Raw genomic sequence first — 27,386 nt, forward strand, 5'->3', positions numbered from 1 at the left:
GAAGAATAATTGAGTTCATTACTTTATGTTAAAAAAATTTCAAACATTATACAGTTTGTTAAATACTGTTGTCTTATGCAGTACAAAGTCCTTAAATGCGGACATCCATAATCTGGACCTCAAAGCTACAAACTTTCTGCGCATGCGTAAACACATACCTTTACGCCTGCGCATAATACGTTTAGGCATGCATGATTAATGTATAACGGATGGTATAAGCTAGGCTAAAATGATCTAATTATCTATTTCAGTTAATGTTGCAGATTGCGTTGTTCCTTAATCTTAGAATTGGATCCGGCTTATTATTTTTTGCAGACTGTTAGAGCAATTTTATAAAAAGTAAACTTGAACTTTCGATTATGTCAAAAAGAGTTTCCGATTCTGGAGCTGCCAAAGGATCTACAAAGCGAAAGCATGTTTTCATGTCCATCAAACAAAAAGTTGGAATTGATGCAAAAAATGGATAAAGGCATATCCTTTGTTTCTCTAACCATTCTGAAATCTGTTTATCAATTTCACGCTGTTCTGCAGGGAAGGGGAATGTCGCGGCGTGCAATGAACTGGAGTTGGTGTATTTAATTATGGCAAAGCACACGAGGGCTATCTGCCTAAGGGGAGGGATGCCTTCGTGGAGGACTTTCTAAGGGAAACTGGCTCGTATACACGTTACACATGGGGAAAACCATGAAAACACCCATGCATCCAGCCCGTTCGCGGGATTCGAACCTCACCCAATGAACTGGAAGTTGATCTGTCAGCACTATCCTTATCTTCAGGGCAGATGTTTTTATTTTATTCGGCTTATAGTTCATTACTAAATGTAGTATTTCCTCTCGATGTACTCTGTCTTTGATATGATTTAAATCAAACTGATTATAAATATCATGAATACACATCAAATAGTTTTCTGGTTGCAATTTTCTAATTTCGACTATGCGCAATGTATGCTTTATGCATGCGCGCGTTGAAAAAAATGTTTAATAAAGTAAGCAAATAAATATTAAGCTTTTTTTTTTTTTTTTGTAAATTTTGATAATCTTTAGATCAAAATTGCTCTTTATTTCATAAATTACAGTTTCATATTTTTAATTTTATAATTTCTGCATGCCATCTTACCAGATTTAAAATGATGATCTATAATCCGGAAAAAACCCTAATCCAGAATCGCCGAAGTCCCGACAAGTCCGGATTAAAGACTTTGTATATCTCCAATGGCATTATTGTCAACCTATAATTATCAACTTGAAACAGAATTAAGCAGTGGAAATGTACTTTATGAAATGATTCATTACATTAAAAGTACTATATTACTCGTATATTCACATAGTATTTTAGCACAAGGTTCTGAAAATTTAAGTATTCACATAATTTCCCCCTTTTTTTTTCAATGCATTAATAAACAAGCTTCTCCAAATTTTAAGTGGTTATTTTTATCTTACTGATTTGCTCATGGATTTTGGGTGCAAGGGATCTGATTGATGAAACAATAATAGTGAAGAACTGCAAGAAAACGGGGATATCTAATAGTATTGATGGTTCTGAAGATCGCTGCACAGGGGAAGGAAGACAGCGTTTAGTCTTATGATGATAATGGCTTGCAAGCTGTAGCACACAACATAGAGAGCAGTTCCAGGGGCATTCAATAATTTGAGGACTAAAAGTGGACTGCTTATTGAGCAGTGGGCAAGATTCCTGATGCAGGGAAGTAGAAATGAAAATACCTTATTAGATAAAAGTGATGCTTATATTACTATGATTCTTACTGGAATGTAGGCTTCTTTTAAATAAATAATATTGTGGTAGTTACTGGCAGGTTATCCATGAATATTTTTCCTTTGTTATATTCTTACTGTTACTGGGTCCTTCGAGATTAAATTATTCACATAATTCTCCCCTCTTGACTTGTACAATAAAATTAGTAAAAAAGGGGAAAAGAAATATGAGTAAATACCATATTAATTTAAAGGAAAATATATTACCTTCTTTAACACACTCTTCAGCAACTGATACCTCCAAGTTCATGAATATTTCTTCACGTTCCAGCTTATTTTCACATTCAAGGCACATAATACTATGATGGATTTTACCTTCAAAACCTAAATTAATATTTTCAATATTTATTATTTCAGATGAATTTTTTACAGGACTTCCATGCATTGTCAATGGTTCAGATTTTCTCCTTTTTTTTATTTGAACAACATTCTCTATAGCTATTTGTTTCCTTTTAAGATTTTTTTGATCTGAAGAATGGACTGTGTCATTTACAGATAATTCTGTTATCTTCATGTCTATTGCAAAAGATGACTGAGATTTTGAAGTTACATCCTTATTTGTAGACTTTTCCTTTAGTGCTTCGCAGGCAGTCGAGAATGCAGAAATTATTGTAAGCAGCAGTTCATGAGCATCATGCTGTTTACCTTCTTCAAACAGAGATGAAATTTCCCTGAAACACATAAATGATGTCTGCAGTAACACATTATAAATAACGACAACAGCTCTTTTACAAAAGCAATATTATGAAAACAAAACATTCACTAAAAATACTCTTTAAAATGTTTCTTTGAAAGCTAGCGTTCATAGATACCCACATATTACAATCATCAAATTATTTAAATCAGGCAATGAATTATTTGAAATAAGATGAGAAAATTTCATGCAATGAAAAAATTAACTTGAAGGAAAATATTTAGTACACTGAATATGATTTTTGATAGGAATTAAAATGGGAAATTTAGCATCTCCACTTAGATGTTTTATTATTATCAAGCTTCAAAGAAATGCCTATAATGGCAGGTTTTCCAAGATAAATGATCTTATAAAATGATTTAAGAAAGCGATGAAAAAGATCCCTTATCACTAATTAGTATCAGGTAGTAGCAAAAGTTCATTCTACCTTGTGCTGCTTTTAGAGCTGACTACAGTCCCATTCCCAAAACCCTGAAGATTACTGTGCAGTAAAAATCATTAATTTCAAATAATTCTAAATATTGTTGTGAAACACATACATGCGCACACACATATTTTCAAACTATTTCACTAGCAAATGTTTTCCAGTTATTTCACATAAAAAAAGGATATATATTTTTTCAATTTATTAAAAATTAATGTATATTTTACTGCATCAATTCATACAGGTGCTTATTTATTTGGTTTATTAACATTTTTTTAAAAATAATTGTTAAGCTGCCTTTTTTCTTGTGTGTGGGGGGGTTACTTTCTGGGATCAATTGCATTGTATTTTTCTTTGCTAATAACTGAAGATTCAGTGTGATTAGATTATAGCTTGTAGCATCCATATCAAATAGTGTTGAAGATGGGGAGCTGCTAGAAAGAAGAGAAAGATTCATGGAATATAAAGAATTTTGGTAAGCTGTCCAGTTATGCAATAAATTGCCCCCAAAAACCTTTGCCAACAGTCCCTATAGAGACTTTCTGATCCAAATGCTTCATATGCAGTTTTGAGTAATGAAAATAAATAATTTTAATCTGCACAGCATCTAAGCTATCATTCAAGGAAGCTCTTTATTCTGACATACTATCAACTATATAATTTAATGAAAATTCAACTAGAGGTCCCTTGATGCAAGTTAAAACAAATTTAATGTTTTGTCAGCATTGGTTTTTTTTTTGGGGGGGGGGGTTACCTTCTTTTAGTCCGAGTACTTCAGCCCAGAGCTTTATAATATCGAGTTTTTCTTTTTCTGCATAAGATAAAGAGCATTTTTTTTTTTTTTTTTTTTTTTTTTTTGTTTAAGTCAAATTCAGTTTACACAGATACGACCTCTCACTGAACTAAATACAATCTAAAAGTTTTAAAATTATGTAATCTTTAAATGATATATTTGTTCTAAACTCAGAAATTCCAGACTTGAGAATAAAAAATCTGGAATTCTGGCTACATTAAGACTTACCCATGTACCTTCTTGTTGCATTAATACATGATCCTTCAGCTCTGAAAATTGTGAAACAAAAGTAACTTAAAAGAAGAAATTAATGCTTATTTCATTGGGCCTTTCTTCCACCTCTGAATTTATCACCAAAGTTATGAGCATGAAATATTTCGTAAGCGAAGATAAGAATATTTCATTTCTGTTGTATTACCTTTCACAGTCAAAAATTTAGTTTACAAAATGTTAAATAAACTAAATTTTGGTTCAAAACAAAATGGAAGCAATTTGATGAAACAGACATAACCAATGAACATGATATAATGAAAAGCAAATATTGACTGATAATGCTTGCAATGAAATTAAAAACACATAAAAAAAATCCATTTTTTTTTTTTTTTTAATTCATCATATAACATTGGTTGATTATTATGATTAAAGGGAAAAAAACCCAAGATAACTACCAGTGCTCTATGACTTTAACTAATGAGTGGGCTAGACCCATTACCTGATTTTAAAATTCAAAATAAACTTCAGTTTTCATTTGCAAACCTAAACTGGATTTGCATAATGGTGGATTAGCACATTTACGGTAAAATTTAGTAAAAGGTGCCAGCACATTTACGAGAGTTGCTTTTTTGAAGTTACGAATTGATCTTCATGAGGTGCACACTTTTATGCCAGAGCAACTTTATGAAGGTTCTTTTCTTTTCAAAACCCAGCCGCCCTATATAGGAATTATGAAGCAGTCCGCAGAAAAGTATCAACTTTTCTTTATCAAGGGGTGGTGTTCTTTAAATATTGCTCATTACAGAATACAGGAAGTATTTTTTCATGATCAAGAAAAGCTATCATCAGAATCACGCTTAAATCTTTTATTGAAAATAATTTTATTTTTACTTTTAAAAACACAAAATATTAGAAGTTGTTCTGCATTTACACCTCTTAGTATAAATAATTAGACAATCGCACCACACACTGACTAAAACTTACCTTAAAGAAAGTGCAAATGAACTATAAGGTTTAACAAGGTATCCAGAGTAATCTTTGTACTTATTTTTCAGTGACAGGAGTTCTTGTTTCCTCATAGCAGAGAATAACTAATAAAAAAGATGAAACAGTAAAATATAATTTTAAAAGATAAATATTTTTCAAACAATACTATTCAGTACATAAAATTGAAAATTAAATATACTTCACTTATTTTGTTTTGAAAAAAAGATAAAAATCAGACACACATATTAACTTATCATTCATCAATACTAATTTTTAGATTTAAATATTAAATTTCAATTCCACAGCATCAAAATCAATTTTTTTAAGGTACAAGCAGCCTTAATTATACAAAATGTTAAAAAAATTAAAGCTCTCATTTTGGCATTTGTTTCTGAACTAATTATTATTTCACATTATAAAATAATAATACTAAGCTAAATAAGATAAGCATGTTTTCAATTAATATTTGCTCAAAAAATTCTCTCCAAGCAACTGAAAAATAATCCACAATAAAAAAGACATATGACTACCCACAAGTTTTTAAAAACATCAGATAATATCTAAATTTTTGTACATCTTGTAGAGACATTAGGTTAATTTTAGAGATGTGAAAAATTAGCAATGTCCTCTCTGGGACTCGAACCCCGGATCTCTCGAATACATGCCGAGTGTGCTGACCACTACACCACACTAAGAAGGAAGGAGAAATACCTTATATACTCCCCTTTTAAAGGGCGACTTTAGATTAGGGGATTCAATCATCCTGGTAGTGGAGAATCATCCACCACCACCTTTAGTTCATTGTAGAGACATTAGGTTATTTTTAAAGTTGGAGACAGTATATGTCTAATAAAATCACTGTAGAGACATTAGGTTAAAGTTGAAGACATTAAAAATGAGCAATGCCCTCACCAAGACTCGCACTGAATCTGCTGAATCACTGAATCGCACTGAATGCACTGAATCTGCTGACCACTACACCATGAAGGCATGCTAAGAAGGCAAGAGAAATATCTTATAATCTTACTTCATGCACTTTATCTCAATGTAGTGGGCAACATTTTATATGCCTGTCTTATTATCATCATTTTGATTAAACGAGATTTTTTACTTTTTAATCAGAATGGCAAGAATCTTCAAAAAAGGATTTCTTTAAAATAGGTTACTAAAACATGTCAACAAAGACTGATAATCAACTTAAGAAACAGTTAAATTCCCTTAATATATGTATATCAAATATTTGAACACTTAAAAAACTCTCAGCTTTACTTTAGCCATCTAATTCTAATCCTTTTCTATTTTAACCAGCTCTTCCCATTTAAAAAATGTTGTACAACTTATTTATTTACACTTGCAATTCCCTTGTTATTTTTTATAGCTAACTTTTTAGTTTTTAATATCAAATTGAATATCAGACTTTTGTGTTTCTATAACAATCACAGCACATTCAGCAATCAATTTTTTTTTAAATCACTAAAGACATCTGCTGGTCAAGAAGAACATTATTTTTGAAAAATATGATGGTTTATTAAAAGCTAGATTGCAATAATTTCTAACATCATCTACATGGTGCAAACAATACAAGTACATTTTAATTACAGTACATAGTTATGAAAAAATTTTAAATGTCTGCATGTTTTCCTGTTCTCTTCAAAGATATGCTATGTTACTCTAATTTTGCAATTTTTGTGTCTTTCGCTTAGTGGCACTATTTGTTGGAACCTGTATAAGGAATCTCGTGATAGTTTTTTTTTTTTTCCTTTTAATAGAAATTTCAATCTATCTCATTTCTCTTTTCAGTAAGAAATTAGCTGAAGAAAATCAGGATACCATTGTTTACCACAAACATCACTTTCTGCTGTTAGCAGGCTTATCTAAAGGTTTATAAATGTGCTTTACTTTAAGCTAAACTTTTAGTTCACTCTGGGAAGTATTTATCTTGATATTCAAGCTGACAAGTGCTGTTTGTGCAAGTGAAATACAAGATGAGAAGAGAACAAGCTATCATGACTATGAAAAGGAAGCTGGATGCCTTTAGAGACTGGGCAAGGAGAAAAGTAATAAGAAAACTCTCATGGACTTGTTAGATGAAATATTACAAGTTGCGAATAACTCATCCTCACAGTCCAAATTAGGTCGAGTTTGTGGGACGTTACTGCATTCATACAAATTGCCTTTTCTGTGAGTATTAAACCTCAATAAAGGAAATTACGATTTTAAGAAATTCAAAATCTCATGTGCAGTTTCATCTAAATCACTTTTCTCTATTTTTATACTTTTATATGAAATTTTTAAAAATAAGTAAAACAAAATATAAATTAGTGATTTATATTAATACAATGATTTTAATCAGTACCATTAAACTATAAAAAATAATCAAATCATAAATAAATTTTTTAAACAAGAATAGATAGTTTTATTTTTAAAACATATTTGTAATAACTTGGAATCGTATAAATATGCTATAAATCACTGTGGTAATTTTTATAAAATTCAAGCTATATTGAATGCAATATATATTAATTTATAATTGGTATTTATCCATTAAGGTAAACAAGAAGCTTTGATGTGGCACAGTAAACTTGAAGCTTTTGTTGCAGATTTCAAGGTAAGAGTTTTAATTCTCCCTCTGTTGAGGTAATGTACACTTTCTGAATTCATTTAATTTTATTACTCTTTTATCTGCCAGTCAAAACCTTTTTTTTTTTTAACAAAATGTAACTGATATTAATTCTCTGCATAATATGGCAGTTTTAAATGAATCTGGCTTTCTTCAATCTATTTCCAATGTTCGATCTTACAACATATTTGTACTTCTTTTGTTGGAAGTACAAACATGCATTAAGGAAATAGACATAGGAAATAGGTTGAAGTCGTTAGAAAAATTTCTTTTAGAGACAGGAATTTGACAATAGTTTATACCATTCTCGATTTTTCAGCGATGTTAAATTAAATCAATTAATAAATTTTTTAATTAATCAATAAAATTAGATTTTTTAGAACTAATAGCTTTCATTTCATTATTAGGCAAATCCCAGTTTGCAAAAAAAATAATAGATGGGAAGTATGTCAAAGCCAATAGAATTTGAAAGAGCCCATGCTTTATAACACAATGAAAGACGAGTGCATTGCTGAATAGCAAAGCAAGAATTTATTGTCAGTTTATCACATACTGACTGATACCAACTGAAGTTCCTGGTATTATTTAATGTCAGCACTTAATAATTACTTTAACAAAATAAATAACAATTTTTAAGAAATAAATCATTGAAAGAAGCATGTATATAATTTGAATAAAACTATCAAAGAACTCAAAAACTATTAATAATAATTTGCATAAAAAAATTTTAACAAAGACAAACCGAGTGCAGTCTTAAAAAGACAGCTGTCTCTTTTGCTTCATTCTCAAGCAGAGATCTCTGTAAAATAAAAGAAAAAAAGAACATTTTAGTTGAATATACTTCATAATTATAATTAATTTAAATACATATATTATAAACTCAAAATATGAAATGAAACAAAAGTAATAATTTAATAAAAAATAAACGAATTAAATATGGCTTATACTTACATTCAAATATAACTTTCGAATGATAAATAATAAAGCAAGTGGTGAAGATCTAAAAAAATTTTATTACTGGTCAGTTGGTTGGTTGACTTTTAATGGCACAAAACTTTGAAGGTTATTATGCACCAGAGAATGAATGAAAAAATGTGCTAAAGCTCTCAACATACTGAAAGTCCTAGCCAATACTTTATGGGAGAAATACTTCTATAAATGCGGAGCATAGAACATTGTTCTATGATGTTCTATGCTCCGCATTTATAGAGCTTTAATCCACTCCAAACTTGACTATGGCTGTGTTATCTATTGATCTGCAAGACCTTCTGTGCTACTGAAATTGGATCCAGTCCACCATCAAGCACTACGAATTTGCTGTGGAGCTTTCAGAACATCTCCAGTCCAAAGTTTATATGTCATCTGTTTTGAACCATCACTGGATTTCAGATGCAAGCAGTTGTCCATTGATCTTTATTGTAAAGTAATGTCACAAGCCGAACATCCTGTTCGACTCATGACATCTGATCAGTACTGGCATATCTACCAAGCATGTCCTTCATGTATCCTATCTTTGATCTTCACATTCACTCACTGATTGAAGAATTCAACCTAAAAGATCTGCATCCCAAAAGCTTTAACTTTTTCGGTATTGCTCCCCAGCAAGAAGTGAATATTAGTCTATTTAACATTTTTGTGGAACTTATAAAGAGCAGTATCAATGATGTCCAATATCAACGAATTTTCCTAGAGCATTAGAAGCAGTCATTCTAACTATAAAGCAATTTTTACTGATGGTTCCAAGAATCATGATCATGTCAGGGCAGCTTTTGTTTGTGATAAAGAAATCAAGAGTAGTAAGCTTCAATAGGCTGCATCTGTCTTTACTGCAGAAACTTTTGCCATTTTGAATTCCTTAATCTTTATCTCTAAGAAGAATAGCAGAAAGTTCATCATCTACTCTGACTCTCTGAGTGCTCTTGAATCAATAAATACAAATACTAGACACCCTTTGGTCTTAGAAATTTTAAAGGCACACCTCCATTTGAGTAACGCGGGTTATTCTATTACATACTGTTGGATGCCTGAACATGCTGGCATCAAAGGCAATGAACTCACCAATGTCACTGCAAAATCTACTGATATTACCTCTGAAAATGATGTCCCTTTTACAGACATACAGAAGTACATCAGAACAAAGATCTTGTCCAGGCGGCAAGAACCCTGGGAATGCCAGACTCTGAACAAATGAAAGCAGGTAAAACCCAATTTGGAGTATTGGGAGTCGAGCGGAAATTGAAAGGAGGATGGATGTACTGCTGACTCGCCTACGAATTGGTCACTGGAGACTGACACATCAGTATCTCTTGAAAGGAGATAATGAGCCTATCTGTGGCACTTGCAACATTCCTGTTTCAGCCAATCACATTTTAACCTGCTGTCCTGCTTTTAGTCAGAAACGTGGATATCATTTTAACTCTACAAATGTTAACAGATCTTATTGGAAGAAACCTTCACATCAACCTCATAAGTTTTTAAAAATATATCTCTATTTACCATATGATTTGAAGTTTTTTTCTTTTATCCTGCTCTACCTGTTGCTAGAGCATTTCTCAATGCCTTCATCAGCATTACAGGTTCTTGTCAACACTTCATCTGATACAGTGTGTTTGTACTTTTTGAATTTTATTCACCATTCGTCTTGTGCATAATAACCTTCAAGGTTTTGTGCCATTAAAAGTCAACCAACCAACCAACCAATGATCTTAAAAATTTGAGTTATTTTCACAAATGCATTGCGTACTGCGGTTTCTAAAAGCAGGGTATTGTCAAGTGAAGATCTTCCCTTATGGAAACCACTTTGGTAAGGCGATAGGCAATGATTACTCTCCAGATAGATGAGACAGTGAATTAACATTTTTTCCATGATCTTGCAAAGGCAGCTAGTGAGCGCGATGGGACGATAATTTAAAGGATTTTTCAGGTCCTTGCAGGGTTTTGCTATAGGGATTACAAAGGCCCAGCACCAAGCAATTGGAAAAAATTTGTTTCTTCTATATCTCATTATAAAGAGCGAGAAGGACCACTAGAGATTCATAGGGCAGATGCTTTATCATCAAATAACTTATGCCATCAGGACATGAGCAGATCCTGTCAGTGAGAGATATTACACTTCTTAATTCAAACATGGTGAGATAATTTATTATAAGATTATGCATTAGAATGGAAAAAGGTCAATTTGAATCCTTTCCAAGCACATCTTGGTGGACAGAAACGTTTTTGAGTAATTGCTAATGCCAGTACAGCAGCAAACGTATCACGTAAAGTATCAGCTATTTCTTCTCTAGTGCTGATCATTTTCAAATCTTTTTCTAGAACAGAAAAGGAATAATCATTATATAGTCCAGAGGCTTTGGGGACTCTTTCCAAAACCTGTTTCATAGACATTGAGGAGGTAATAGTGCACACATAGGCTGCCCATGATTTTCTCTGACTTTGCTGCCTCACTTTTCTTGCACTCGCCCTAGCTTTTTTAAAGGCCAGAAGATTTGCCAGTGTTGGACACTGGTGAAAGATACTTTCACCTTTCACCTATGTCCAACACTGGCAAATCTTCATACAAGCTTTCTTTTGCTCTCTTGAAGTTTCATGACAATCACTGTTCCAGGGTTTAGGGAACTTTGTCGAGGACTTCGGAATACAGAGTTCAGCTGCTTGTACAATAGTTTCAGAGATTATTTTTACTGCTGCATTAATCTCCATGTCGTTTACCATTTCTTCAGTCAGCACAGCACAAGATGCAAAAAGATCCCAATCAGCTTTATCGTAAAGTAAGCGTGGATGTCTTGAGATCACTGACTTTCCTGTAATATTAACAATCACTGGGAAATGGTCACTATTGTAGAGATTCTTCCCTACACTGAAAGAGCAGAAAGGTAGTAGAGATGGAGAACAAAAAACCAGATCAATTGCATGAAATGTTCTAGTTGGCTGATGAAAGTAGGTGTAATCTCCATTATTAAGAAGACAAATAGATTGATCTTCCATTGATTGTTTGATCTGCCGGCCCCTTGAAATAGTGTCCCTACTTCCCCATAAGGTACTATGTGCATTGAAGCAAAAAACCTAAAAGCAAAAAAGGTTCTTGGAGCTGCTCTATTATTCTGTCCAACTCTCGCTGATCAACATGCTCATGTGGGGGAAATAAATAGAGCATACCGAGATTGAAAAACATATATTAATCAGGATCGCCACAGCTTGAAGGGAGGTCGTCAAAGAGAGAGCAGAGTACGGGGTGATTGTGGGAGGTGATAAGGCCCACACCACCACAGGCACGACCCCCAGATGGGTTGTCCATTCTTACGGTGGCATATCTCCGTATCTTAGCATATCTGCTTGGTTTTTAACAAGGTCTCCTGAAGTGCAAAGCAGGCAGGTTCATAGATGTCGACTAATTTCTTGATATTATCCAGGTTCTGATGGAAACCCCAGCAGATCCATGAAATAAATGTACCCATTATGGATGCTTCTTTTGGTGGTGCAGTTTTGTTACTTTCGAGGCAAAAGGTGTTTCGGAAGGGATAACCCTTGTTCAACGTCCATTTCGTCAGAGTCATCTAGGCGTCCTGAACTCATGCTTGCAACAGGGCTTTGACTGGGGGTTCTGGGTTTTTGCTTAATTTTCTCTTTAATACCATCTCTATGTTTGTTCTGTTGGACATCCTGTTTTCCTTTGGACGTAGTCACCGGTGTACTACAGGTTTTTTCCCCTGATTTTTTGTTTCTAGAATCTTCTGGCATTGCTAGCTCTTTTTTCTGTGTGGCTATTGCATTGATATTAATATGAATGACTTTGTTGCAGATGCATAAGATTTATTAGGTCTTGGCTGATTAGAGAGAACGAGTCTGTTGGCTTCTGCAAATATCTTTTGTGTAACTTTAATGTTTTGAATTTGTTTTTCTGTATGCCGTTTCGGTCATAATCTTGAAAAAGCTGGGTGCTCGCCTTTACAATTTATACATAAGGGGGCAGCAGAACAGTCTTCACTGGCATGGCTTACGATGGAACATCGAGCATACGTGAGGCTACTGTGACAAGAGGTCTTTCCATGTCCAAAACGCTGACATTGAAAGCAACGCATTGGATTTGGTATATACGGTCTAACTGAATAGGTATCCAGCTTTGATGATTTTAGGCAGGTTAGGAGATTGAAAGTAAGTATGACATGCTTAGTGGGAATAAGTTGACCTTCTTTCTGTATTTTGATCCTAAGAGCACCACACACGTTTTGATCTGCCAACTCTTTAACAAATTGCTCTTTAGTTACTGACAGTAAGTCTATTCCTCGGAACGAATTTAGAGTGTATGTGGCTTAACTGCAATATTTGCTTGTCCTAATTTAGTTTCAAAAGACTATTAGACTGCTTTTCGGACACAGTTTCTATCAAAAGGTCTCCAGACCGAAGTCTCTTAATATTTTTCAGTTCTCCTACAGAAGACAAAAGATATTTATTAGAAAGGGTGACATTTTTTTCAATTCTTCAGAGCTGGTCATAATTAAGAAACATGGACAAAATACATCTGATACATTGCTTTTTATGTCGTTTCTTAGTCTTTTGGTCAAAATCGGAGTATCGGGTACATTGTTGGAGCAGAAAGGTATCATAGCATTCATATTTAAATGGAGAAAGATTCGGATCTGGCCGCCCCACGCACCATGGAACCCAACAAGGGAATGCAGATTCCTATGCCAGGGCTAGCCGGACCTATACGCAAACTCAAGTCCTACAGTCAGCATTCCCAAAAGCAGGTACACCCGAGAGCTTGTTTCCAAGCCACTGACACAAGGACTAGTGACCAGCCGATTGACACCCATGAGGACAAGGTGCCTCCTGTTTAACTGAAGTAGAGGCCAAAGCAGTGTGTTGAGGACAGTACCCTGCCCCTCAACTACCAGGACCCTCGTTTCCAGTGACACGGGTCTTCACGCATGGCAAACATTAAGGCAGTTTTTTCACCACTCGAAGAACTAGGGAGAAGGCTGTTCCAGTTTCTTATGATGAGCTCGAACCTCAGAAGAGGAAACCACAAGGGAGAAGGAAAATGAGAAAAGTTGCAGTTAAGAGGAGGGATTACTGGGGTTCCAGGATTGTGACACGAGATCAGCAAGACGGTAATCCACTGAAGGATCTTCACTTGCTATGCTTTAGCTGGGCATATTGAAACGGACTTCACGCCTAAGGTGGTCCTGCCAGGAGCTATGCTCATGACTTACTTCGCCCGTTTCCGCCCAGTGATACCCCCTCGCCACATTGAGGCAGCATAGCAGGACTTGGGGGGGGGGGTTAAGATTATTGAAATATTTTTATATCTTTTAGTGGTTTAACATGTTCATCTAAAACAAACTTCCCATTTGTTTACTTCTATTTAAGTGCATAATTTTAAAAAATAAAACTTCTGCTTACCTGAAATTATATGGAAAATAATAATTCTTTTTTAAAAAAATGTTAGACATTTATCTGCCACTACCACCCATTTCCTTTATCACTATTTTATTTTACTTCATTTCTCAACTATGCACACACACTCTCTCTCTTTTTAAAATTTAATCTATTTCAATAATCTGGGAAGATACATTTGTCTGAAATCTGTCATTTCAAATTGAATAATAAACAGAAAACTTTAATCAATTTAAAGTAACTCGTGTAGCTTGTTTGGAGCATTACGAGGTAAGTGTGATACGCCAAAGGTTTTAGTATCCAAGAGGGAGATCGACAGAGAGGTCATAGGGGAGCCATTAATGAAAACGAAATTTACTTGTATTACTTTATATATTTCAGTTATTAGTATTGTAGTTTAGTATTAGTTTTGTGTTTGTGAAATAAATGTTTAAAATACAAGAAGGTGGAGTTATTTCTCTATGAGGCGGCGGATGAAGAAAGGGATGATATCACAGTAAGGTTAAAAGTTCTTGGCCTGACAATGAAAGACTACAACTTTCAGTAAAAAAATTATTATTTTTCTACATAATCGCCCTTGACTTCAGCACACTTGGTCCAGCATTTCTCCCACGGAAGCAAGAGTCTGGAAGGCTGTGAAAATATTTATCTACGACCATCTCAACTTCTTCATTGGATGTGAAGCGCTTCAAAGAAACAAATTTCAAGTTTGGGAACAGATGGAAGTCCGAGGACGTCAAATCAGGAGAATAGGGGGGATGGCTGAACAAATCATACCCCATACCCTGCAGTTTTCCCATCCCCAATGCATCTTTGTGCAGACTGTCCTGGTGAAAGATTATTTTTTATTCTTCAAGCCGGGCCTTTTCTCGCAAATTTTAGCATCCAGCTGGTCAAGTAAGTTGGAGTAATACTCGCCTGTAATTGTTCTCCTCTTTTCCAAAGTAATCAATTATTAGGATATCTTTCACATCCCAAAATACACTGGCCATGACCATTCCAGCAGATGCGACTGACTTCACTTTCTTTGGTGTTGAAACACCAGCTTCCACCCTCTGCTTGGACTGCTATTTCTTTTCTGGCATGTAGAGATGGACCCATGTCTCATCCATGGTGACAAATCAGCACACAAAAACGATAGGATTCCTGTTGAATCAATTCAAAGATTGCTGTGAAAAAAGTTTTTGCTTTTTTTTATTGGCATTATCCATCTTGCACACAGCTTTCATATCCCTAATTCTTTATGCAAGATGTTTCGCACCCTTTCTTTCGATATCCCCACAGCTTCAGAGATCTCACATAACCTTCACTCGCCTATCGTCCAACAAAATATCATTCACTTTTTTCAATGGTTTTCGGTATGGTTGCGGTTTTTGGTCGTTCTTCACATGGGTCATCTTCAAGGGATGCGCCACCATGTTTAAATTCAGCTGCCCACATTTTAATGGTTGACATGGAAGGAGCAGAGTCCCTGTAACCCCTTGTCAACTTCGGATGAATTTCTTAGGGCTTAATCCATTCTAAATGAAGAATTTTATGACTGCATGATATTCAAGTTTTATCCATTTTAACGAATAACATGAAAAGACGTCTACTGCAAAAATTCATGTAAACAAACTGCTTGAGAGAACAAGTTGAAACTTGTCATATGAACTAATGACACCTGCACCCAGGCAGGAAACATACATTTTTGTTGATTGGAGTGCCATCTCTTGGTCAGGCCAAGAACTTTTCACCTTACCCTTGTAAGTTAAAAAATACAGGATCTAAGTTCATATACAAAGATTATACAGAGGCTGTCATAACATTTTTAAGACAATTTTGCTTTGCTATTAACAAACCATCTGCTACTTGACAAATTTGCTTTCATGTAAAATGGTGCTTTTAAAGGAGCAATGAATGGAAGGTTATGTTTGTGCTCTTTCCAAAGAAAATTATTCATATCTAGTAATTAAAAATGCTTCATAGCCATGGGTTTTGTAGATATAAATCTACAATAAGTACTATTGTCAACAAAGGGGGGAAATGTCAAAGTTTGGCTTCAAGTGGAAAAATTGTTCCAAACACATATCAAAGGGAAAACAAAGTTTTGAATACTGCAAAAGTAAGATCTTTAATGTTAAAATAAAATAAATAATGTATTTTTAATGTTAGAATAACATCCACCAAGTAAAAAAAAAGTGAGGGGTGGTGACAGTTGCAAAACCATCAACATGCTCAGTGTCAACAGTCTAAATAAACAGAAATCTTTAATCAATTTAAAGTAAATAGTGTAGCTTGTTTGGAGCATTACAAGAGTAAGGTGAAAAGTTCTCGGCCTGACAATGAAAGACTGCAAGTTTCAGTTAAAAAATTATTTTTTTACATAATTGCCCTTGACTTGGTCCAGCATTTACTACATTCATACAAATTGCCTTTTATGCAAGTATTCATCCTCAATAAAGGAAATTACGATTTTAAGAAATTCAAAATCTCATGTGCAATTTCATCTAAATTACTTTTCTCTATTTTTATACTTTTACACAAAATTTTTAAAAATAACTAAAACAAAATATAAATTAGTGATTTATATTAATACAATGATTTTAATCAGCACCATTAAACTATCTAAAATAATCAAAAGCCAAAACATAATCAAATCATAAATAATTTTTTTAAACAAGAATAGATAGTTTTCTTGCAGATTTGAATCTTAAAAAGGGAAAAAAACATTATGTGCATCGTCTTTCTCCACAACATATAATCAAACCAAGAATGCGCTGTGGTATTCCTTATGAGAAACATTTATCCACACAAAAATGGGAAAATGTTGTCACAATAGATGATTCTTGAGTGGATTTAAATCACTGCAATAAAATAAGATCCATTTATTATTATCAAAGCTGGGAAAAAATTGTAAAACATCATTCAAAGAATCTAAAGAATGTTTCTCAAAGAAATTTACGATTGCTACTGATTTTTCATATAACATCAAACTAAAAATAGCAAAGCAAGCAGCCACGTCAAATCCACTGTTAATTTCCTGGAACAAGAATTGGGTATCAAACCAATATCCATACTAAATCTCCTGATATATCACCCATGGATTTTTGGGCTTTTGCACTTTTAAAAAGCAGTTTGTCCAAACACTGACTTACAACCTCCCTTGGACTTTGGACAGCTTTTCAGGGGAAAGGGATAAAATACCTCTTCGGATGCAACAAAAGGCTTTATTGTCATGGAAATAGCAGTGTAGAGAGATAGTAAAGAATAAGGGTTATCAAATAGAACATTTAAAATACAAAAAAAAAAAAAAAAAAAAAAAAAAAAAAAACTGAAATGTTTCAGATTTTAAATTATGTCCAAAGGGGCGTTTTTTAACATTTTGTGTGTTACCTTTCTTTATTAAATATCATGTTCCTCGCACTTAAACCATAAGATCCAGTGCAACAGCAATATCACAAAATAGTTTTAAAACGAGCATATCTTTAGAATTTCCGATACAGAGACTCACGCGCTGGAGATAAAAATGTTTTTTCTGCACAATGTTGCCATTGCTCGCTTTGAAATCCTTGAGTTTGTTAATCAAGAATTCGTCAAAGTTTTAAAAAATAGGAAATCGATCATAAAACAAATTTCAAATTTGGTCTTCCACATGCTCATATTCGTTGGAGGATTACGTTATTCAAAATTCGATGACTCTATGTACTGTTGTTTTATCACAATACGAGAAATATACATACATTTATGCAGATTTTTCATTATTTAATTTCTTCAAATATAATGCAGGACTCTAACATTTTGTGGCAACAGTTTGAAAAGTGAACCAACATTTATGAGTCCGACGCAAAATGCCAAAACGAAACTAATAGTCCTTCGGGATTCAAATCCCTTTGGACTAAAAAATTTAAATATTTCTATACATACAATGAAAATCGTCTAAAAGATGTACAGACAACCTCTGTATCAAAGTTTAATTCAATTAATTAGTTATAAATCAATTAACACTTTATCATTTTTACCTTAAACTGTAATTAAATTAAGCAAATTCTCTTTAAAATGACAAATCATGATTCCAGATGATTTAAGAGACAGATGCCTTTTTATCGATTTTCAGAATGGATTTATGCTACTTAAAGGTCTTGGAATTTATAAAATAAAAATATTGAACAGAACTTTTATTTATTAACTTATTAACAATGTTATAAATAAATTTATGAATGAATTACAAAAATAAGTAAAGAATAAGCTTGAAAAAACATTCTAAATAAAACAGACCTTATAGATAAAGAGAAAAAATATTCAAAAATATTAATTTTTAATCAAAAGTACAAAACTGCTTTTTAAATATATAATGCATTGAATTTGGAATTACATGTGCTTGATTTTCTATTGCTCAATCGTTTGGTAACTTAAAAAAAAAAAAAAAAAGTGGACTTTATAAAGCAAACCAACCATTTTGTTAAAAATAAGACTTTTTTAGCCATCGTTACAGAAATAAAATAGATAACCCATTTGTAATATGTTATCAGCCGCATTGATAGAAAATGTAAAATCAGTATAAAAAGTTTTAAAATGCAATGAATTATTTAAAGAATGCTAGAGCATAACTGTCAAATCAAGCCTATATGCTAAATTACATATGGAAAAATGTTATTGATTTTGAAATAAATAAAATAAGAATTAATTAAATTACCATGAAAACAATTTTACTCTTGAAATAAAAATGTGAAATAATAACTGAAAATTTTACTGTTGTAATAAGAATTGCAAAAAAGTCTAATTTTTGACAACAAAATTTAGTCTACAACAAAATTTAGACATTTTAAATAACATTTTCAGCAATCATCTTAACAAATACTTTATGGTTTTCATTAAGTTAATAAGTGATACTTTCAAGTAATATTAAAAATATCAATTTCAGTATTTTTCTAGCCTCTTAGAAATAGAAATACTGTTCATTTGCAGCAGGTGGTTACTATGAAAGTGTTCTTCATATAACACTTGATAAATCTACTGAATCTGAACATATTATTAGTAGTAAAATGGAAACAAGATGACTCTTTCCCAGTTTTTTAATATATCAATTCTTTAATCAACATGCTTCCAAGAACAGGAATGATTACTAATATAGCACTGATTATATCAGTCAAATCTCGTATCTTATTTTCAAATTTAACACTAGAATTACGGAAGGGGTCATTTTGACACCTAGCAAACTTTTATCTCCGACAGTTCTTCTTTTTTTTTTTTCGCAAATATCTTAATCTTTTCTCGACTTTTCCTAAATCATCGCGATTTACGAAATAGTAAAGATTTCAGGAAAATCATATTTTTATTTTAGCCCTAACAAATGATTATACCTAGAAATACGGCAGGTGTCATTTTGACCCCTTTGAGAGATACGAAATGTGAATACATTCCATTGTATTATTTGAACACTGCTACTTCTGTAATTTTTTTTATTTGCATCAGCTAAACAAAATACAAACAAAGGAAAAGAACATGGTGGGTCTGCAGAGGTTTAATAGTTTCACGTCTGCCAGTCACATGAATATGTGCAATACTTTTCTTTGTGGAGAGAAAAGAGATTATTACGAGCTGAACATTTGTAGATTTTTCATAGATATTTTGTTTATTATCCATAACAAGTTTTAGTGGAAAATTTTATTCTATTTACATGAATTTATTATAGTGACGTACTAATGGTGAGTAGAAAAGGACCAACGCATGAAGAAATCGTGAAACTGATGCAAGAACTATCTGATGCCTATTCCGGTTTTGAAATTGAAAATAATTCTACAGATAAAGATGGAGATGAAACATCTTGTGATTTTTTTCTTCAGTTGTGATGAAACACAACTATATAACGCTCACATCATATCAAGGTAAAAGGAGCAAAAACGTAATTTTGTTAAGCACACTTCATTCATCAGTTGAATTTGAATGTAATGAAAAGAAGGTTTCTCATGTAATACAGTTTCACAATTCTACAAAATTTGGAGTACTCCGTGAAAGCACCATCACGCTGTTGGTCAGTACATGTATTCTACAATACTTTGGACTTAGCAGGCATAAATGTGTGGATTCTGTATAAGGAAGTTACAAAAGAAAATATCAGCAGAAGGGATTTTCTATTGCATTTGGCAGAAGAACTAAGAGAAGAATATATATCTAGTAAAAACAAATTTGTTCTCTCTTCAAATGGCTTTGTAAATGGACAAGATTCAATAGAATAAAAAAAAGGGGGGAAGAAATGTCGAGTAAGGAAATGCAAAGGTAACAAAACTTCTAATATTTGCAACAACTGTAATAAATATGTATGTGGATATTACACACAAAAAATCAGAAAGCGTATGTGCTAATTGCTGTGCTGACTAATATATTATCTATAAATAAAATATTTCTATATATTTCTAACTTTTTTCATAAATTCAAAATTTCAGTCCATACCTGTTTATAATAGTGTCTAGTCATTAACAACGAATGAAGACAATTCAGGAAATTTGGAGTATATCGTAGAACTTGCAAAATGCTGTTGACATAGCACGTGTTACCACCATTTGGTAAACCTACAGGAGTCACTTTGATCTCACTAATATCAGATGACTCAACAACACTGGGATTAAATGCAGGTTTAAGATCTGTTATTGCAACAGAACAATTTGGAGAAGCATTTTCATCCTGTATTCCACATATTTCAATCTGGTCAATATCTTTTGGTTCAGTAACACTGCACTCCATGTCATGATGATCATAATTATTTTCTTCCTTGTAGAGTTTTGGAGAAAAGTCTTTCAACCTTTTTAAAGAAAGCCTACTGGTTTTAGAAATAGAAGATGCAAGATCTCCATTTGGAAGATTTACAATAGGACCAGAATCTTTGACATCAATTCTCGCCATCTAGATACAATAATAGGAAGAAAATAAAATTATGTTAAATTTTAATGGATTGTTTTTACATGAATTCCATAGAAAAATTTTAAAATACTTTAACCCCTTAACTGCTGCGGGCGTATATACACGCCTTGCTCAGCCGATGCGTTAACTGCCCCAGATGCGCAGCCGATGCGTTAACTTTGCAAATAATTTTAGGTGTAGCAGCGCAAAGCAAATGATAGCAGTTTGGAAGGACGTATATATACGCCTGGGGCAGTTAACGCATCGGCCGAGCAAGGCGTATATATACGCCCGCGGCAGTTAAGGGGTTAATAACTCTACAAAAATTTAAAACATACATCATTATCAATTATTATATATAAAATAGCTTATTCTTTTTTCAACTGAAACTTGCGATACATTTCATCTTATTTTGATATAGGACAATTTACTTTTAAAATTTCAAAATGAGAAAGAAAATAAATTTTATTAATGCAAGATTTAAAAGTTACATTAATAACATGATTCTCAGAGTACCTTTCAAATTTATTGGAGTATCTTAAGTATTATCTTCAGTAATCTTATTATCAGTACTTAACAAACTTTCATGGTTGCCTAATCAAAAAATGACTAATTGCTAAAAGAAGAGAGAGAAAGGTTTAGCTTACTAGCCAGAAATTAAGCCCTACTTGCCAGATGGGGGGGGAGAGATTCTATTAGAATGGGAGTAACATGCTAAATTACTAAATGTAAAGAATGAAAATAAGAATGCCATATTCAGTTAGCAAACAGATTTTGGATATATGAAACTCAATTATTGATTTTCATGCGCTCATTTCAGCCATTTCTAATTCTTGCACACATTTTCATGAATTGGAATGCACTATGAAACGTTCATATTGTTCAGTTTTTCTTCACGGTTCATGCAGATTTGGAGTGTATAATGACGACACTACTTGACGAAGTATCGAAACACACTTTATTAGCCAGTATTGTCAGGACAGCTTCAAAACACGTTACAGTCATCGAAGAACTACTACAAACACGCTGACACAATCAGCGACACAGCCTTTAGGCTATAACAGTGGAGACAGCTTCACTGCAAAGCACTAGAGTACAGCTCCCGACTCTGCTTGGTCGTTCTCAGAACTCCATGTACTCTTGAGATGCTCCATGCTACAGCTTGCGATACACCCGACGACACACAGAGCACGGCATCATCTTTTATCGCTCCAGTTTCTTCTGCAAGCTCTACTTTCAACTGTTGGAGTTGTTCTCACACATTTTCTTGGCCGCCATTTATCTCTTCTCGTCGGCCTTTCTTCTCTTCTAGTCCGGCTTTGATCTCAGCTGTCATCTCTTTATATCCAGCTTTTATCTCAGCATATCCGGCTTTCAACTTCTCCTGCCCAGTTTCCATCTTTTCTTGGAATTCAGCAAAAGCAGTCACAAGCTGTCTTAATAGATCTTCCATTGGTCTTGTCACTGGCCTTCACCCACAAATCCCACTTTTGAACCAGTTGTTACGTTATTTTCTTCCTTCCCGTTCATATGGGGTTTGTGTGGATTTGGAGTGAATAACGACAAGACTTGATGAAGTATCGAAACACACTTTATTGGCCGGTATTAATCAGGTTAATCATCTCGTTTACAGCCGTCAAACTGTTATAAACACGCTGACACAATCAGCGACACAGCCTTCAGGTTATCAGGCTATAACAGTGGAGACAGCTTCACTGCAAAGCACCACAGTACAGCTCCCGACTCTGCTCGGTCGTTCTTGGAAGTCCACGTACTTTCGAGACTCTCCACGCTACAACTCCCGACTCTTCGGTTCAGTCGTTCCCAGAGCTCAACACGCTCTCTCGACGATGCACTAAGAGATTCTTCGATGCACACGATGACCAACTCAGTGCTAGGCTTCGAGACACTCGCTCAATGACCGACTATCAGCTCGCTAGACGAGGCACATACTTGATACTAACTTAACTCACACTTTAGACAAGGCACACTCTCTCACTAACTGCGAGCCAGCAGGGTTTATATAGCTTTCGGCTTGTGTTCGAGAACATTCTGGGCTAAACCGGTAAGAATTGGTTCCAGAAGGTTCTCCAACCGTCCATGGTATATCGCCAATTTTGTCGCCAAATGAGCGATTTCTCGCCAAATGTGGCAACCCTGCATTCCTTTGCTATCTTACGGCAACCTTAAAACTGCTTTACGGGAAAGTCATCTTACCGTGCCTGTACATTTCGTTACAATATGAACGATATTTACTTCAGAAAGAATTCACATATGACGGCAAATATTGAATGCCCATAGCTTTGGCGGATTACCACAAATTTAGTTTCTGAATTAAATAAATAAGCTCTTGTTCATTGTGATGATCAAATTTTTACAGCTAGCTTCCTTTTCAATTAGTTCTGTAATGATTCAGCACGCTTTTTACATGGTAGGCTGCAATCTGACGTATCCAAACTATCAGTTTCCAACGGTTGAACTCATCAATATCAGTAGAAGTTAGAGCATAAATCATTTGTTATAGACAAGAGCCACTAACTCAAAGAAAAATTAACATAAAATGTGAGCATGCAGAAAATTCGAAGAAAAAATGCTCCTAGAAGAACTGAATACTACACAATAGCAGGACAGCTTACTTCTTTTCTCAACCTTTATCTGTTATCAAGACAGGATTCAGAAATGTATAAACGTATGCATGTGTGCATATATGTGTGTATGTATATACACACACATATTCGTACTTACATAGATGTAAAATATAAAAAAGTACGAAGGCTTTGCTATTTGCGAACCAGCAACCTTTAATTAACTTTCTGCAATTTAGGATCTTCCCCCTAGACCAGTACCTTCTAGAATATGCTAGCCTATTACGCAACCGCTACTATAAATACTGAGTACACGCCATCTTTCAGTCAGACTGCTTCCTAATAGCGCTGCTACAAGACTCTGTGCTGCTCTGTCCATCTTTCCTTCCTTTGTTAGAAATAATGATGAAGCAGAAAGTTTAAATTCAATCACACTTAGTTAAAATCACTATGGATATGTAATTTAGAGAGTTTCATCTAAAAGGAAAATGATCTGCTAATTGGATTAAATAAAAATATGCAGTTAAAAGTTTCCCTTTTCTTTATTGTAGAAATGATTCCCTCTGCAATAAACCCTCCATTTCCAAAAGAACAAACATCCCAATCTTCCATTCTCGCCTCCTGTCAATTCCTTAGATTGCAGCTTTTTTGTGGCTATATACGGTGTAGAAAGAAGACTTTCAAATTCTGCAAGATCATTCCACAGTCTTTCTGTTAGTGAAACATTAGAGGTATCTACATCTTCTAAAAAAGTTCTTCAAGATCTTAACCAAGTTCTTCTAAAACCTCTTTTTCAAATACGTACTTCCTTATCACGTTGCTTGATCAATAATTGCTTCTTCTCCTGCTCACTTCCTAAGAATGACATCAATTTTAGAAGGAACTTGCTGCTTACCTAAATTTACTAGTGAGATTTGTAACTAAATGAATCAGTTTAGTCACTAATGGCAAAAAAGGCACCCCCCAGGGTTCTGTATTGAGCCCAATTCTTTTCTGTCTGTATTTGGCTGGAATTGAGAAGATTATATCAAGGGGATGTGAGGTTGGGCTATTTGCGGATATCGCCCTTTGAAGCTCAGGCTCAGATGCGAGTTCAACTGAGACAAATATAAATTTTATCCTTGAGAAAGTGTGGAATGTGGAAGTTCTCGAAAGACCACAAATTGAGTTTTAATCCAACTAAATCTATTGTTAATTTTTTTTTTTTTTTTACCACCAATAAGAAGTTTTATAATTATCATCCAAAAGTTTTATGAATAACTTGTCTCTTACGTATGACAAACATCCCAAATATTTGGGCTTCGTTCTCGATCCAGATATCACTAGTAACAAACATGTGGATGCACTGGTTTTTAGGGGCAGAAAACGACTAAGCATTTTAAAGCATATCTCGGAACGTGATTGGGAAGTCAATGCTTGCACCTTGAGAACTACTTATTCAGTTATCATACGACCTATTTTGGAATATGGTTTCCCCGTTTACTGTTGTGCCTCTTCTACCAAACTCCAGAAATTGGAAATAGCCCAACTTAGTGCTTCTCGTATTATAACTGGCTTGTGCAACAGTTGCTTGAATAAAATTGCGTTGTATGAAACAGACCTTCAACCCCTTAGCCTAAGAAGAAATGCTGGCCTTGCAAAAATATTATAATAAACTTTTCAGTTATGGCTCCCAAAATAGGACTTCAGAATTCCTGCAGCACTGGAGTAATAAGAAAAATAGCCCACTTAGTCAAATTGAGTATGCTGTTATAATTGATCGTAATGTTGACCAGCATTCCTTGAAACAATGTTTAGATTTGTCTGAGATACTCCCTAGAGTCAAGTTTCATATGGAACTTTCGTCTCGAGTTTCCAAGAAAAATGATATTCCGACCCTGTTACGACAATCTGCCTTAAAAATCTTACACGCAATTCCCGCTGAAGCTACCCTTATCTATACTGATGGGAGTAAAAGCGAAGTCTCTCGTTCCGATAGTGGAGTTGTCATTACATGCACAAATGAAAATATTGTTAAAATAAAGAAAAGAAATTCTGACTTCAGTTCGGTTTTTAAGAGTGAGCTTATAGCCATCGAAGAGGGACTAATCGCTGTTTTGACCTTTACAGATCTTAAGGTAGTATGATTTTTGTCTGACAGTCGTAGCGCCATCCAATATCTTTCAAACTGACGAAGAGTTGGTGATAGGGCAGGAATTGCAATTCTTAGCAAGCTTAAGCGGGTCTCGTCACTCTGTAAAGTGCACCTTCAGTGGATTCCTTCCAATGTTGACATATGGAGGAATGAAATGACAGACATTCTGGCAAAGGAGGGTTCTGAAGAACCATTACCAGTTACCAATTCATTGACATATCTTGAACTGTATTCCATTAGAAGACATGCAAACAGGCAAATTTGGCTCGTTTCCCTGAATAATTCCTGGTATCAAGCTGATTGTACTGGAAGATCTCTTGCTATTGATTGTGATAGATGTGTTCAGACAACACTTTCCTGATTCTTCAGTGGACACCTGAAAGGACTTACTTTTGAGAGAGGTCTCAAGATGCACCCAATTTGTTCTAAATGTCAAAATACACCAGCACATATCCTTGATTGCCTGGAGTTGTCTCTTGAGGACCTTTACAAGTCTCCTAAGCTTGTTTTCGAGTTTCTGAAAGTGAATGAACTTGTTAGAACAACTTTCACTTCATCATCTCACCACTAGATGGCTGCACTATACAGGAAGCAGTTATTCGAAGATGGCTCGCCTGCTAGCTTGAAATTGTAACAAATTAATAATAAATTATAAAATAATGGTTAATTGTAAAGGAAAAATACTGGTTAATTATAAGCATTCCAAACTAATTTGTAAAGTGTTTTTTTTGTATCTTTTCTAATTGTTTTCTAATTTCTAATTGTTTATTAATTTTTCACTCTGTATTTTTAACTGCAGTTCAACTGTAACTTTGAACTGTGAGAGAGCCTGTCTGTCTCTCAGCTAGGAGCCATGTGTTGGACTGTGTGTGTGGAGCATGTGTAAAAATAAAACTCTTACATTACTTCAATTTAGTTCTGCTGATTTGTTTTAATGTAGCAGGATCTTTATTAATATTGCGCGGACATTTGGTGACCCAGACGTGATTTATTAATTTAACCCCCGGACGTGATTTATTAATTAACACCCGGACGTGTCATTTATTAATTGATATAAAAAAGAAACAGTTAATCGATGGCATTACTCAACTTAAAGTCTCAAGTGATATAATGTCAATTGGTGTTAATCATGTTATATCTACCTTAAATAATTCTTTCAAATTTGCTGAATTGTTACATCAGTACCCAAATATCACTAAACCTAATGTGCTAAATAAACAAACAAAGCATAATGTTAAACACTATATTTGTACAAAAGGCCAACCTGTATATGCTCGTGCACGACACCTAGATGCAAAGCAAGAATTCCAGTTTATGCTTGACAATGATATTATCCGACCATCAAAATCCCAGCGGGCCAGTCCTTTACATTTAGTAAACAAAAAAGACGGAACACTGAGACCTTGTGGGGATTATAGACGACTAAATGCTCAGACAATCCCAAACAGGTATCCCATACCAAGGATAGAAGATTTTCATCTCATTTTGGGTGGGAAATCCATTTTCTCCAAATTAGATCTCCTAAAAGCTTATTACCAAATCCCAATTGCAGAAGAGGATAAGCCCAAAACAGCTATCATTACTCCATTTGGGTTATTTGAGTTTAATGTCATGAGTTTTGGACTTAGGAACGCACCATCAACGTTTCAACGTTTTGTGCATGAAGTATTCCAAGGCCTTGATTTTGTGTTCCCTTACTTGGATGATGTATTAATAGCCTCATCATCAGAAGAGGAACATAGTAAACACCTAAAACTAGTGTTTGAAAGATTAGGCAAATATGGTTTATGCATCAATATATCCAAATATGTGTTTGGAGTTGAAGAAATAGAATTTCTTGGATATCTCATAAATGCTGCAGGCTCAAGACCTCTCCCTGCAAAAGT

The 27,386-nt window shown here is 34.1% G+C and overlaps 1 protein-coding gene across 1 annotated transcript in view; it reads right to left on the reverse strand.

The window, feature by feature from the left end:
- LOC118203803 (uncharacterized) overlaps positions 1-27,386 on the reverse strand; it is a 75,099-nt gene that overhangs the window by 21,680 nt on the left and 26,033 nt on the right. Inside the window, exons 2-5 of the mRNA XM_085816034.1 lie at positions 20,335-20,784; positions 8,246-8,302; positions 4,881-4,987; positions 1,980-2,443 (exon numbers count right to left, since the gene is read on the reverse strand). Of these exons, the coding sequence (XP_085672160.1) occupies positions 1,980-2,443; positions 4,881-4,987; positions 8,246-8,302; positions 20,335-20,784 (1,078 nt within the window). The remainder of the gene's footprint in view (positions 1-1,979; positions 2,444-4,880; positions 4,988-8,245; positions 8,303-20,334; positions 20,785-27,386) is intronic.

This window comes from Stegodyphus dumicola, chromosome 4 (genome assembly GCF_044657685.1).
Source record: "Stegodyphus dumicola isolate Sdum_Otavi_A_Nest chromosome 4, ASM4465768v1".
In the NCBI taxonomy this organism is placed as follows: domain Eukaryota; kingdom Metazoa; phylum Arthropoda; class Arachnida; order Araneae; family Eresidae; genus Stegodyphus; species Stegodyphus dumicola.